Source organism: Podarcis muralis, chromosome 3, assembly GCF_964188315.1.
Source record: "Podarcis muralis chromosome 3, rPodMur119.hap1.1, whole genome shotgun sequence".
Classification (NCBI taxonomy): Eukaryota; Metazoa; Chordata; class Lepidosauria; order Squamata; family Lacertidae; genus Podarcis; species Podarcis muralis.
In genome coordinates, this window is record NC_135657.1 from 83,899,909 (window position 1) to 83,915,552 (window position 15,644).

Consider the following 15,644-nt stretch of genomic DNA (forward strand, 5'->3'; position numbering starts at 1 on the left):
TACAATCTTTAGATGACATCTGCATGCAGCCCTGTATAGGGAAGCTTTAAAAAATGTTTTACTATGTTTCTATATATGTTGGAAGTTGCCCAGAGTGGCTGGGGCAACTCAGTCAGATAGGTGTGGTATCGATGATGATGATGATGATGATGATAATAATAATAATAATAATAATAATAATAATAATAGAATAGAATAGGATGTATGGGTATGGGATTCAGTTCTACATAGGGTGACTCCTATACCCCCAAGAGGAAATGCATTACCAATAGAGCTGCCATATTTCAAAAAGTGAAAATCTGGACACAAAAGTTGTTGAGCTATTTTTTTTTAGGAAATTCACCAAAAAAACCAACACTTCCGACATGGGTTGCCCTACGCCTGGGTTTCCTCAGACATTTCTACAGATTTTTGGAAATTCTGCCCGGACGCTATTTCTGACTGACGAATCCCAGTATGCCCTGGAAATTCTGGACATATGGCAGCCCTAATTACCAAGAAAGGACATATTTAAATTTGGGTGTACTAATTTACATTAACAGACTGTGCAAATTTATAATTTAAACACTGTGGAGACAACTGTGACTCGGTGAGCTGTGTGCCTGCTCATTCTGCTGTCCAAGTGCTGAACGCTGATGAGCAATTTCAAGACCCCACCCTTCTCACGGTTCTTTATTTTAGCACAGAACGATCTCCTGTGAAGAAGGGCACAGGCCACCCCCCCTTCAGCACAGGCAGCTTTCACATATAACTGAACACAAAACAGCCACTACACTGAACATGTAAAGGAAATTTTATTAAACATGTCTACATAACATGAGTTGGAAGTTCATTTTAAAAGCACAGGGGAATGTTAAGACAAGTGGTCAAAGGAGAAAGGTACTACCGAATTATAATTAAGTTTGTTTATTTATTTGGCCACTAAAAGACAGAACAGAATCTAGTAGTGCACCAGTGCTTCAGTTCTTCCTGCTCAGCAGGTCGAGCAGTAACCAATCTATGCTCCATGGAAACATGGGCAGAATAGTTCTGGCAAGGTTTAAATAATCATCATCATAATAAATAGTTCACTTGGTGCAGGCAGTTATGTCTATGAAGGAAAACCTAATTGTGTACACAGTTTCTACATGTGTTACAGCCCCACAGTAGGAATCTACACCAAAATATTTATTAGAAGGAATTTGGTCCGTACTACGTCACGTTTTCCATAGGGTAAAAAATAAAGTCCATCTATAGACATTTAGCACCAGACTGACTGACAGGCAGCCTGGCTAAAACCTGCAAAATGTCTATAAGAAAAAATGGATGGCTTAGATTTCTTGGTTACTTCATTAGAGTAATTACGAGCAAACTGTACAAGTACATGCAACACACAACCTGGCCTATGTGGAACTAACATACATTATTAAATAATCTCTTTTTGATTGTTTCTTTTTTTCTCTCTCTTTTTTCTTTTCCTTTTTTTCTGTTTTTCTTTTCTTTTTATTACAAAAAACCCCAAAAAACGTGCATGCAGCTTTGAACAGTTCCAAATCATGCTGCTCTATTTTGTGAGATCACAAAATCAATGGCCCATAAAAGGAGAGAACTTCTCAATGCACCTGCACATCCTGCAGCTTTTTAGCACATTTTACAGAAAAAAACACAAGGTGGGGGGGTTTCAAGACCAAGATAAAACCCAAATGAACGTTGTTGTTTTTTAACTGTACCTCCCCCCCTGCAAACCCCCAAAAGTAAGATATCTTTGTTTAAAAAAAGTCAAGCATTGTGCTTGCATCAGTCTCAAAGAAATGTAAACTTAAATTCAATAAAAACATTAGTTAAGTGCAGAGTATGTCAACTGGAATTTCCAGTGGGAAAACTAACAACTCAGACCATGCTCTAACCAGGGCAGACAAGTGTATCAAAAGTGACACATGTATCAGAGAAGCCTGGATACAGCTGAAAAGTGTCAGATGCTCAGCTCAATTCCTGGTCGACGTTTGGGAAGTTACACACTAGAACGGAAAGACTTTCCTCATTGGGTCCAGTAAGACGACCGCTTTACAAACATAATTGTCAATGTCAAAATGAAAAAAGCACAGCTGCTTTTTTTTTAATCAAGTCTTCAGCAATAGTTGCAGATGCAAATTTCCTTCATGCAAAGTATTAATGAAACATACAAAAACCATGATGTATAATGCAAATATATTCACTTCCCCACCACCCCTCACAATGAAAAATTATGATAAACTCCTTAATAACAATAACATTAATAAAGCAAAACTGAACTAAACGTTGGTTGGTTTTACTCTGGTTCTCCACACGTGTTAAGATGGTGGACAACCAGAATGAAAGGATAGTGGGGTTTTTGTTGGCATCGTACAATAACTCTGGAAGGTGAACACTTTTAGAGATGCTTACAGAGATGTGCTTCAGCCCTTTTTGGTTTGGTTTAGAAAAAGAAAGGAAGGGTCTCTGTTAGCATCATGAAGACTTTACAAAACTGGCAGGATAAATAACACAGCAAAACCAAGTGGAAATAACATATACAGAAAGAGAGCAAGGAGTTAACACTGTTTGTGGTTTCGGGGTGGGGGTGGGGATGGGAATGGGAATTGTGGAGAGAACGAGCGGTTCCAGTTCAGTCTTAAAGGTCCCTTTTCATTATAATTATCATAAACCTCAGGGACATTTTGCTAGATGGATCGACTGTATTTTCGTACATTGATTTGTTCAGTAAATTGAAGTCAACCTCATAACAAACAGACATATTTTTTTTGGATAAACTACTACAGGCAAAACTGAAGTGATGATTGTCTCTTTTCAAAAAAATAAATAAATGCTCCTCATTGTTGTAAATAGCTTTGTTTCCCCCCATTGGTGATCCTGGGCGATAATGACTTTGTTGGAGAGCACCTGCTGTTGCGTCCACTAAGATCGAATGCAGGGAGGCCCAGTTGAGCTTTCCAGAGACGACTGGGAAGCCCTGCGAGTCAGAGGAGTCAACGTTGGGTCCACCAAAGAGGAAGGTGGAAATAATTTATACCAGCCTATTACCACACTGGACAAATCAAGTTCTTCCAGCAGGATCTGTGCTACTCCCATGAAACATTTGTGATCCATTCGGCCGTAGTCTCCCCAGACTATCACCTGCAAGTAAGGACAACAAACAAAATCAATACACCCAAATAAATGCACTTGTTGCATGTTCTCCAGTTCCATGTAGTGAGATGTTCCAGGAGCAGCACTACCACGTTCGGTTTCACTTGGATTGGTGAGCACTAGGGACTCACATTATCATTGTGATGGTTTCTGTATTTACACATATACAGGCAGTCCACAGTAAGAGCAACTGCACTCCTTTAAACTGAAGGAATCATTGATAATCCTGCATCTCGTCCCCAAACAAACCTCCAGCGATGCCACAGCTTCAGCCAACTCATAACAGAAGAAGAGCTTGGATTTGATATCCCACTTTATCACTACCCTAAAGAGTCTCAAAACAGCTAAAAATCACTTTTCCCTTCCTCCCCCACAACAAACACACTGTGAGGTGAGTGAGGCTGAGAGACTTCAGAGAAGTGTGACTAGCACAAGGTCACCCAGCAGCTGCATATGGAGGAGCGGGGAAGCGAACCCAGTTCACCAGATTATGAGTCCACTGCTCTTAACCACTACACCACGCTGGCACCACACCGTTTGCCTCTTTGTTTCTGCTCTCCTTAGCTGGAGGTGTGTCCCCCAAGTTCCAATGGGTTTCACATTCCAAAAGCTGGAGAGAGATTGGTAGCATTCAAGAGAAAAATTTCATGTCACTAATGAAACTTCAGCTGATCATCTCAGGGTATTAACATAACAAAGGATGGCCTTTCAGTAGCTGTAACAATATTCTCATGAAAACACTTGTGGAAAAGGGTATATTTTTCAGAGGGGAAACAGGAGGCAATTGGTAATATTATTGCAAGAGATGGTAAATTGAACAAAATCCTGGCTATGTCAGAGCATTTGAATTTCAGTTGCTTTCATACTATGGATGTTAATCGGAGGCTGAAATGAGCTGAAATAATTACTGACCTGAAGGACTTTGCCATGTGGACTTTCCTCAAAAACCAGTGTCTGTTGGTATAAAGGATCAAGGGTTTTCCTTGCAATCCTTGTCTTCTTCTTGGCTACACAAGCCCCATTTTCCAACAGATAAACTTTGACATATGGAGCTATGAAGTACAAGTAATATTGGTTTTTAATCATTTAAACTAATAAGAAAAACATAAAGAAAGAAACCCTGAAAGAAACATTACTGGTTTTTCTTTTAATAGCAAACAGAAGGGTGAGGGAAATCAAGAGAGGGACATCTTTTTTAGGGGAGCAGAAAGCCATTTCCCCCCTTCTTTTTCTGATTTGTAAATGCACAGGAATCCTTCCCTGAGCCATAACCCAGGAATGACCACAGAAACTGTCTTGGTAGAGGTTTCCCATTCCTTATTTGTTTGAAATGCGCAGTACTTAAAACAACAACAACACCACAATAAAAAATTCTATTTATAGAAGAAGGAATATGTAGGTGAAGGTCTTCTTATGGGTGTTTATTGCATTAGCACAGAAGAACTGAGCTGAAAAATGAAATGTTTTCCCCAGAGAGGTGGCTGAAAATAGTAGTTTTCATTATCCCAGTGGTTCTGTTAGAGTTTTTGTGCTCCAAGCTAGGAAAATTACATCTTATTGACTTATCTAAAGTTGGCTGCACCAACTAAGAAACTCTTTTCTTGTTTGTTTTCTTTTAGTCCTGCAAACCTCTTAGTGATGCAGAGTCCAAAGACTTTACTGTAGTCACAATGCAATGTGAATTCTTTGAAATCTGCTCCTGCTTTCAGTTTCAAAGGCTTAAAAACCTAAAATCACTTAAAAACAAAACAAAACACAACTAATTGCATACATAAGAGTTTTAAAATGTCATGTGTAAAATTGATTTCAAATCTAATACAGATACCGACTGGAGGAAACAGTGGCAGAGGAAGCCGCTCGGGCTCCTGGGGCGGTGCGCTCAGGGGCAGGATGAGCTGCCCATAGGTGTGGGGTGCACTGTGGGGCCTCAGGAGTCTGCCTGCCTCCTCCCACTCAGCCACCCTACAGCTGGGGTGGAGGCAGCAGGCGGACCGTTTGAGCAGTGCAGAGCCTGCACGTGCCCAAGCCATTGCATCTCTGCCAGGAGAGACGTGTGGCTCGGGTGCACTGCAGGCCCCACGGTGAGTGCCACCCAGCATTTTGTCACCCCCCTCAGTGGTGACACCCAGGGCGGACCACACCCACCGCACCCCCCCTTCCTCCGCCCCGGGATGAAAACCTGCAAATAGAAGGTTTGTTGAAAGTGGAATATCTACAACAGGAACCAAAAAGACAAGTGAGATGGTGCCTGTCTGGTATGCAATGGGAAGGAATTCAAAAGGGCACGCTAAAGCGTGTTCTCCTTAACAGAGAGCACGTGTTGCGGTTGGGGAAACAAGCCACCTTTCCATGACTAGGCAGATTTGTGAGAAACCCAAGCCTCCTAAGGGGTTAAGATTGGGTTGATGGGGAGTTTTGTTTGTTGCTAAATTTGGAGGACGGGTCAGAGGCTTTAAATATAGGGGCCAGACGTTGGAATTCCTCTTGGCCGTTTTGCATCGGATCACCCGCCCTCCCTCCCTTTAATAGGGTGGTTTTCTTGATCGCTTGACCTTGCTATGCCTGTCATGGGGTCGTCCGCCTTGGTGCGGGGGCCTGGTAGGAATTTTGCCATTTGGCTGATTGGCTGGTGCCATTTGGTTTTTGCCTACTGCGTAGCAAATCGTCACAACTTGTAAGGTTGGCGGTTAGGCATTGGTTAAATTGGTTCTTGGAGGGGTAAGTGCCTACCCCTCCAAATGATGCGAAGGGAATTCCGTTAAAGGAATCCAGGGGCTTGCCATTCTTTTCGTCCTTGTCCCTGGCATCGGACTTGGGCCGTGCAAGCCCCACAGGAACAAGAGGGTGAGAAGTGAGGGACGGATGCCCAGCTTCACTTTCTCACCCAATACTTGTTTCCCACACTGGATTCCGTTGGTGTACGGAATGCCAGCTCTGTCCCTGAGGGCATGGACAGATAGTCATAACCAATGCCTAAGCAACCACTCACATTTTTTGTATTTTAATAAAGTTGTGGCCAAAAATTATGCCAAAAACCTAAACAAAAATTGATGTGTGAAGTGTGAATTTTTGGGGGGTGGCAATTGTGGGACTCAACACGCAAAGGCCTGATTCTGGCATTGTATGGAATGCACCTCCTGAAATGTTGGTATCTGTGGGGTGCCCTCTCCTGAAAAGCTGGTCATATAAGGAATGAAATACTCTTGTAGGTATTCAGGCCCCAAGCAGTAAACAACTTTATAAACCAGTACCGGCACCCTGAATTTACCCCAGTAGCTAATACGCAGCCAGAGTAATTCTTTCAGCAGTGGTGATGGCAATATTCTGCCACAGTGAGCAGTTCAGCTACTGCATTTTGCATTCGCTGAAACTTCCTGGTCAACCTCAAGGGCAGTGCCACATAGAACGTATTGTACCAATTAAATCTGAAGGTTATGAGTGCATAGACGACAGTGGCCAGGCTATTCAGGTCACAGCAGTCGAAGCTGGTAGAAGGCCCCTAAGTGACAAGAGGGCCACCCACTAGACCACAGCTTTCCAAACTTTTCATGTTGGTGACACATGTTTTAGACATGCATCATCTCGCGACACAGGAATTCAATTTTACTAGTAAACCAGAGGTTAAACTAACCCCTTTCCAGCCCTGGGAGGAGAGCGGGGAGCGTTTGTGCGACACGCCAACACACTAACGTCTCGCAACACACAGTTTGGAAAGCTCTGCACTAGACTATGAACCTGCTCTTTCAGGGGGAGGACAACCCCATCCAAAGCAAGCAATGGACCATCTGGACTTGGGAGCTGCCACCCACAGTGTCTCCATCTTGTTAAGATCCCCTAGTAGTGCAGTTTGTGGCCCCTCACCAAGTCCAGGTCTTGGATGCCCTTTCTTAATTAGATGTCATAGAGAAATAGAACTGGGTATCAGTAGCATAATTCCCATAAACTCCTTGTTGTCGCTGCCTCCATTTTTTTCTTGGATGTCACAAATATATGCCACATGGAACTTTTTTTTAGGGAGCTGGTTATACAGGATTCACGTGACCTTTCCCAGCCACATGTACTCTGGGGCAAGCTGGGCTTACTCCCAGATGGTTGTTTATTATGGGATTAGTGCTCATGTATGCAGGTTTTTTGCAGTATCCACATAATGTCACTGGCATCTAAATGCCAGACCAAATTTCCCTCTGCTGAATCCAGATTTACCCTCTCTGTGGTAAGACTAATATTATTATTATTATTATTATTATTATTATTATTATTATTATTATTTTTCCAACAACCCATTTGTGATATCTAAACAACAGATTTGAACCCTTAACCTATCCACCCATCCCAGTTTGGCTCTTGCTTCCCAGAACGTAAGGTGAGACCTGCAGCAGTACAAGGTATCTGTGCCATATGGTAGCTGCTTTTACTTTTCAAGAAATGCCTGTGGCTGACGAGGAAATATAACACAAGGTTAAAAGTACATGCATTCCAGGCTATGAAAACCCTTACATCATCTGAACAAGCCAAATTCCTGCACACTTTCACATCTCTTGTCCATCGCCATGTACAACTTTTCTTACCTGGGGTAGATTTAGAACCAGGCTTTTGTGTCAGGCCTCGGGCTCTAATAACTTCTACTTCCAACTGGCCTTTCTTATCCACCATTCCAATCTGAATATCACCTAAAAGAGAATCAGGTGTGTGAGAGTGTCTTATTAACTAGCAAAACAACAATCTTCTAATGACTCACAGAAGGGTAAATAAGCCTTACGCTCCCTCCTGAATTTTCACTGTTTGTTCCTATATTAAAATTTTCATCCTGGTCTTCCTATAATTTACCAGTTTATTGATAATGCTTCATTTTAGATTCCCCCCCACCATTGCATTTTAAACTAAATAACCCAGTGGGATAACATCAGTGGATGATGTGTGTGACACCATTTAGGATAAAAAAACAACAACCCTCTGTTTCTTGCTGCTCAAGTTACATACTGTTTTGTTTAGGAAACTTTAACAAGGATTTTCTCTCTGGATTGTTATATTTAAGTGCCTTGGGTAACACTGCCCCCCATCCCCTAGTAGTGCAGTTTCCCCAGGTCTTGTGCTGGCTAGTTAAAACATCTACAGTATCAGCTGGATTTTTTTATTATCCTCTCCTATTAATACCCTGCTTCAGGAAAAAATAGGTAAAATCAGTTCATAGGAATGATTCTGCAACCACATCCCATAAAATAGTACACATGGTATTTCTTCAGATCCAGTCTTTGGCGCTTACCAGGCATCAGCAGAGGGTATTACTGTATAGACCTTTCCCATCTAGATAAGAGGTGATATCTCAGATGTATCTCAGGTATAATAGAAGCCTTCTAAAATGTTTCTCTTTAAAGGGGGAAATGTCTGTGTTGGTTTTCTAGGTTAGAAACTTCAGTGAATGGGTGGAAATAAGACATCACCCAAGGAAGTCCCTTGATTTGTTTCCCTGCCTAAGCATTGGCTGAAAATCAGTAGGTTAAATGTGATCTCATATGTAATCTTATATTTGGTTTATAAGAAGTTATAAGCAGCCAAATAGACTTATATAACACACTTTCTTTAGCTGGTTGATCAGAGTATATCTATTATTATTTTGATTGGAGTACAGTCGTACCTTGGAAGTAGATTGGAATCCATTCCGGAAGTCCGTTCGACTTCCAAAACATTTGGAAACCAAAGCGTGGCTTCTGCTTGGCTGCAGGAAGCTCCTGCAGCCAATCAGAAGTCGTGGAAGCCCCTTCGGACATTCGGCTTCCGAAAATAGTTCGCAAACCTGAACTGTCACTTCTGGATTTGTGGCGTTCGAGAACTGTTCAAAAACCAAGGTATGTTTGTATATCTATCTGAATGAATGAGAGAGACCTGCTGAGTTTTAAAAGAACTCACATGAGGTAGTCTATTTAGTAAGACTCCCGTCAGAGGGAGCCCCTGCTCTGGGTGGCCCTACATTTGAATGAAAAGCAGGGGTGACACCTACTTTGATGGGCTTTAAGCACCAGGTGAGCACCATTTTATTCTCTTTTAGTGGATGTTGGAATTAGAAGAGGAGGAGGAGGAGGAGGAGGAGGAGAAGGAGGAGGAGGAGGAGGAGGAGTTTGGATTTGAGATCCTGCTTTATCACTACCCAAAGGAGTCTCAGAGCGGCTAACATTCTCCTTTCCCTTCCTCCCCCACAACAAACACTCTGTGAGGTGAGTGGGGCTGAGAGACGTTTTATTCCTGTATGTAAGTCGGTTTATTTCTGTTTCCCTGCTTAATCACAATTTTAAGATGAAAGGGGTGGACCCAGAGATTCCTTGAGTGGCGTTCTGCTGTTGGAAATGGGTAAGGAGGGAAGGTAATTTTTGCCGATTTCCCTTTCTCTCTGCACTCTCTAAGAAAGGAGCCCCTTGTGTTCCCTAAAAATCTCCTCTGGGCGGCTGGAGGACCCTCTGCATGGGAGGTTCTGGGGGATGGTGGAAAGAGGGAACTGGCAAAATTTCCACCTTTTATTACCAAAAATCACAGGCTCAAAGGCCCTTCTGTTTGTGGAAGTGCAACTCTGGATCCAAGCCATGTTAAGAAGAAGGGGAAAAAATGTTTTTTGCGTTCATCAGCTTGAAAACTTGCTGAAGGATGAAATAAAAATGTTTGAAATGGATTAGATATAAAAAGAAATGAAGGAGAAAGTGAAACCTAGAATGGCTGAACAAGTTGGAGAAGCAGTCTGTGACAGAGTGATAAAAGGAACTCAAAACAGCAGTATCAGTTTGAATAAAGAAGAGTTTGAAGAGTTTGGATTTGATATCCCGCTTTATCACTACCGGAAGGAGTCTCAAAGTGGCTAACATTCTCCTTTTCCTTCCTCCCCCGCAACAAACACTCTGTGAGGTGAGTGGGGCTGAGAGACTTCAAAGAAGTGTGACTAGCCCAAGGTCACCCAGCAGCTGCATGTGGAGGAGCGGGGCCGCGAACCAGGTTCACTAGATTACGAGTCTACCGCTCTTAACCACTACACCACACTGGCTCATCAATAAAGTATTGATGTGTTCCCTTCTATGTAATTAGGTGGTATTCCAGGGTCAAAACTTTAAGAATACAACCCACTATGCTTAATGCATCTTACAAAGCACACAGTAACATACTGAGCCCAGGTCTCTCAAATGCTAATACCCAGAACATCTGCAATGTTTGGTATTCTTTAGGAAATAGGTATCATTGTTCCCTCACAGTATGATGACAGTCATTTAGCAGATAATGAAGAGGTGAAACTGGGACAGGTTTTTAAACTGTTTCACTAGATTTGGATGTAATAAAAATATTTACATGCAAACTCTTTCCCCTTAACAGTATCTTTGTTATTTTATCTTTCTCATTAGCCCCTGCTAGTATGGCCAGTGGTCAGGGCTGATGGGCTCCCTTCCAACTCTACAATTCTATGATTCCATGTGGATGTTGTGAAATTATGCGCACTTGGAATGTACTGAATCCACCTTAAACTGATGTGTGTTTACACCTTATTTTTATTTATTCAGAAAGATTTATAAACCATTTAATCAAAGAGCTCGCTAAGTGGTGTATATTCTTATGAACAAAAAACAAAGCTGATCTTACCCATGGCAGGAGTGGCTAAAGTTTGTCGACCTACTAGCTGCGCAGGTCCAAGTCCATCAAGGAAATCACTGAATTGACTGTCAGCACCGAGTCGGACTCCAGGAAATATTAGGCTGTGGCAAGACAAGCATAGCAGAACAACAGATTTTTGTGACTTATTATTTTGACACAGTCCTGCTTTACCAAACACACAGCCCAGAAGAATATGTAACTGGCAAATTAATTGAGAAAGAAAATCACACACATGCAATATTCTTGAACCTTGGACCTATTAATTTTAGCAGTTCCTCAGAAGAATGTCATGATATTGGTACAGAACTTAGCGGCAAGGAGTACCAGCACATTCCTTTCCAGCTGAAGCTAAAATGTTTAGTGGAATGCAGTGTATTCTGCATTCCACAACTGTAAAAAACGGACAGTATCTTACTAGAAATAAATCAGTGTTGCCACCATTTTGTTCCCTTCTGATATCTCTGGCCATTACTGCTGCTATCTCCACTTTCCTTTCCTCCCCCCCCCCCATTACCTTTTCAACAACTTGCCTATCCCTGCCTCAACCTCTTGGTTGCAACCTCAACAGTAGAAGGCCTGCTCAATGACTGACCATTTGGTACCCTCTAGTGGAGACCTGACGCCAGCAAAGATATTTGCCCAATGGCTGGCAGAAATGGCTCTGGTTATAGCAAGCATCTACTTACTTTCCTTCTGAGCTGTAACTGTTGATGCTGCCGTCAGTTGATTCCCGACTTGGCTGCCGGACCATACGGCTTCTCATTTCTGCTGCCATACCAGTTTCTGTGCTTCTCTGTATCGTGCTTTTTAGCTTCTTGCTGCCCGTCTCTAAAAGAAAACAGGACAACAGTAGTAGCAGCAGTAGTAACAAGTTGGAAGTAGCAAAATGTTGTGATCATTCACATCACTGCGGCTGGACTGAAGCTGAAATTCTATGCACTTACCTGGGAATAAGTTCCACTGAATTGAATATAACTTATATAAGTCAATAACCTAGACCGTTTCAATCTGTGTCCCACTGAACTCTGGGGCTCCTTGGAAGTTTATCTGAGATTCCTCAATCCCTCAGTTCAGTAGTGGTCAGCAAGCTTCCCTTAAAAAATTGCTTGCCCACCAGTACTAATCTTGACCTAAAAAGCATGACCACGGTGTTGTGTATGGTAAAAGATACTCTCTCTATTTTGTGGTACAACTGTGATGCCCAACAGGCAGTCAGTGCCCCGCATGAATAATATGATACATACCCGGGAATTTTGGCAATGCACAGGAGTTGCATAAGCTATAGTGGAAACTATGATGCACGTAATATTTCTAGAAGATAGAAAGCTTGAAAACGATTGGCTGAAATTAATTTCATCAATGTTCCTAAACATTCATATTCTATCCCCACCCCCAGCTGGTATCTATGTTGCTCAGTGGCAAGCTTGCTGGTAGGCTATCATATTCTACCATGAATCATTGCTACATGAAGGAGGAGCCTCCACTGGAGTCCACTTCAAGGCAGCAGGCACAGGAGATGTTCAGCATCCAGCATACATCCACCTGCCTGCTCTGCATCGCTCTCTGTTTGTTCCCCACTCCCAGTAAGGGTTATGCCCTGCATGGGTTTTTGGTGATGGGTGTTGCCGTCTCAGCATGGGAGAAGGGAAAGAGATCTTCCTCTGTACTGGTAATGATTCCCTTGAATCTGATCAGCAGCAGAACACAAGACGAGATCACAGGTTAGCTGAACACCTAAACAGGTGTTTTTCTTCTTTCAGTTGAAAACTTAACAACAAAAAGCAAATATAAACACCAGAAAACATATGTGCTTAATATGCATTTCCACAAATGAAAGGATAACAATAGGTAAATAGATTATTCTTTTTTTTTTTTTTTTGCAAATCATTTCTTTTTTCTTTTGATGACAGGCATGTGAAAAGGGTATTCCAGAATACGTGATAAAATGTCTCCCCATCTGAGCATGTCACTGGCAATGTAGATGTAATTTCATGTATACCTGCAGCAAATATTCACTCTGTTCATTTGGGTTCCATTGGCTTTCAAACAGAACTTTAATGTGTCAAGTTACAAATCTAGCTGTATGGTAGGTTTGTCACAATTTGTTGTAAAGCATCTGCTAAGTATAGGTTAATCCTCTTCATGAACTCTGGCTGCAAATATTCCTCCATCAATACTTGCTATTGACCTTGACAGTTTTAAGATAAAATCCCTGTTACTAAAGTTAGAATGCCATCTATTATATATAATTTGCTGATCTTAAAAATTCTAAATAAAATAATTATTTTACAAGTACAATAAAATACTAACAGAAATAAAAAAAATCAGTTACTATGTCAAGAAGCCCCCATCTAGCCTGATACTTCATTTGTTTCTCCTAGTTTCCTTAAAGCAAACAAGGCTGTTCTGTAAGTCACAAAAAGGGTAGGGGTCTTACAGTAAGAAGCACATAATCTCTGGGTTAGAACAGGTCGGTGATTTAAGCAAGAGTTTTCTCCTTAGCCTGTCAAACAAGGAATGTTTCAGAACATAATTATATTCTCTGTTTGATTCCGATTACAGAGTTTTTTGGGATACAGGAACCCATTTAAATCTGCCATATAACATGGCAGATGGCATAGTCTGTAGGTGTTCTTCAGCGAAGGAAGGAATTGCAAGCATTCAAGATATTTGGGTCTCTGGTGGTCATTTTAAAAGGGCAACACCAGCAGGAAATGGTTGATTGTCGTAGCAATGTCATATCACCTCCTGCTTGACCTCCAGAAAGCCTGTATCTTAGCTTTTTACCTAGGCAGTCCCCAAATACTTTGGGCAAATTATATACTTGTAAAGGGTTATGAATCATACCATCACAATTTCCCATATGACAAGTATACCTTTTTTACTGGCCACATATTTGACATCTTGTACATTCATTTATGGAATCTAAACAATAAAAACAGATATCCTTGCTTTAATTGAGGGCCAACCTACCCCAATCCAACAGGTGCTGAAGTAAATCCTAATAATGTTTGCAGATGTTTATTCAGTTCTGTTTCCAGCACTCTAATGCATGTCTCATTATCTTCTCATATCTCTATACAAAAACATTACCCAGCACATCACAATCCGCTGTTTCTATGAATGCAATGCTGTGCCCCAATGTCCTTGCGGTGACCATATTATTGTTGTGGAATGCTATAACTGCTTCAAAGAGCTGAAAGCAACTTGAGATGTGCTTTTAATCTCAGTACTTCCATATTCCAGTAAAATTGTAAATACAAGAGTCTAAAAGAAACTACAACTATATCCATAAATTTTATACACACACACACACACACACACACACACACACACACACACACAGAGAGAGAGAGAGAGAGAGAGAGAGATGATAGATAGATAGATAGATAGATAGATAGATAGATAGATAGATGATGATAGATAGATAGATAGATAGATAGATAGATAGATAGATAGATAGATAGATGATAAATAGATAGATAGATAGATAGATGACAGATAGATATAATTTGCAGATATAATCCATCTATGTATGTAGAATTCAGAACTTAAATGAGATTATGGCTAAACAAAATTTTTCTCCTAAGCCTCTAATTTTACCAGTATTTCACCAACAAACTACATGATGTTCACAATGTTATTCTAGTTTTTTGAAGCAGCATTATTTCATTTGAATAAACTTAAGCCCTTCAATTCCCTGTAAATGGTTAATCACTGGATTGTATGGGCTATCAAATGAATAATCCGCCTATGAATTATTTCAGTGTACACACACAATGGCATAGATGGGGGAAAGGCTGACACACATACATGGATGATCAGGCAATAAACACTAAGAATCACAGGTGGGGAGAGTGCCAGTGCAATCTGATTCTGCTTCCTTTCCATTGGCATCTGGTTGGCCACAGTGAGAACAGGATGCTGGACTAGATAGGCTTTTGTTCTGATCCAGGTGGGTTCTTTTGATGTTCTAAAGTGGCACAGTTGTCAAGACTGATCAATATTCTAGAAGTATAATATATTTTTTACTCTGATCAATTACTACTACTTCTTAAAAACAATCAAATCTATGAATAATTGTGATAATCTCATTCAACAATATTGAATGTGAAAGTTGTTACATTATTATATGACTATTAAATTAGCAAATGTAAAAACACACCTGGAAAGCAGGAACACTAATCGTGTCCTGGGCATCTTGAGCTCCTGCCTCTGCCCCGGCATCTCAAAAATATTCCTGGGATCAGCATGCATACACACACTGCGCAGCCAGTCAGGTCCTACCAGTGGGTCACCAGAATTGGGACTCGCCATTGAGTCTTAATTAAGGGTTAGGTCCCTTTAATAAACAATGAGGATCACTGATGCCAAAGAACTTTCATGGATGCAAGTAAAAGCTATGAACATGGAAGACACCTTGATGAAGAAATTAGAAAAGTATGCATCTCTAAAAGAAAAGGATGAAATGGCTCCCATGCACATTCTCCCATGGCAATTTTTCATGGTACTCAGATGTTAGACACGTTACAATTAACAGTTGCATAAGAGATAATTTCAGATGAATGGTGCCATTTGCGTATGTTCAGGAAGTATTGCAAAAAGCAGAGACCTTTCTGTCTAAATTAAAATCACCCCGCTGCAATATGTATAGGTTGGTGGTCCACATATATATTAAGTTTCACAATAGGGTTGTATAAGCATTTTTTTGGCTATACAATCATGCCTTTTAGTAGAAAAATTATCATGCAAGACAAACTGAATATTACTCTCTTGAGCAGTGCAAACTGATGTAGAAACCAACCTCCGAGTGAAACACCACCTTTTAAAAAGTCAAGCATAGTGATAATCGCTCTGTTCCCAAAATGTTTGTT

At 41.1% G+C, this 15,644-nt stretch overlaps 1 protein-coding gene across 30 annotated transcripts in view; it reads right to left on the reverse strand.

The window, feature by feature from the left end:
- Positions 1 to 775: 775 nt before the first annotated feature.
- RIMS1 (regulating synaptic membrane exocytosis 1) overlaps positions 776 to 15,644 on the reverse strand; it is a 233,230-nt gene continuing 218,361 nt past the window's right edge. For all 30 annotated transcript variants that reach the window (XM_028722747.2, XM_077926251.1, XM_077926230.1 and 27 more), the window contains 5 exons: positions 11,457 to 11,598; positions 10,759 to 10,871; positions 7,713 to 7,814; positions 4,057 to 4,196; positions 776 to 3,132 (listed from right to left, as the gene is read on the reverse strand). In XM_028722747.2, the coding sequence (XP_028578580.2) occupies positions 2,914 to 3,132; positions 4,057 to 4,196; positions 7,713 to 7,814; positions 10,759 to 10,871; positions 11,457 to 11,598 (716 nt within the window). In that variant the 3' untranslated portion in view covers positions 776 to 2,913. The remainder of the gene's footprint in view (positions 3,133 to 4,056; positions 4,197 to 7,712; positions 7,815 to 10,758; positions 10,872 to 11,456; positions 11,599 to 15,644) is intronic.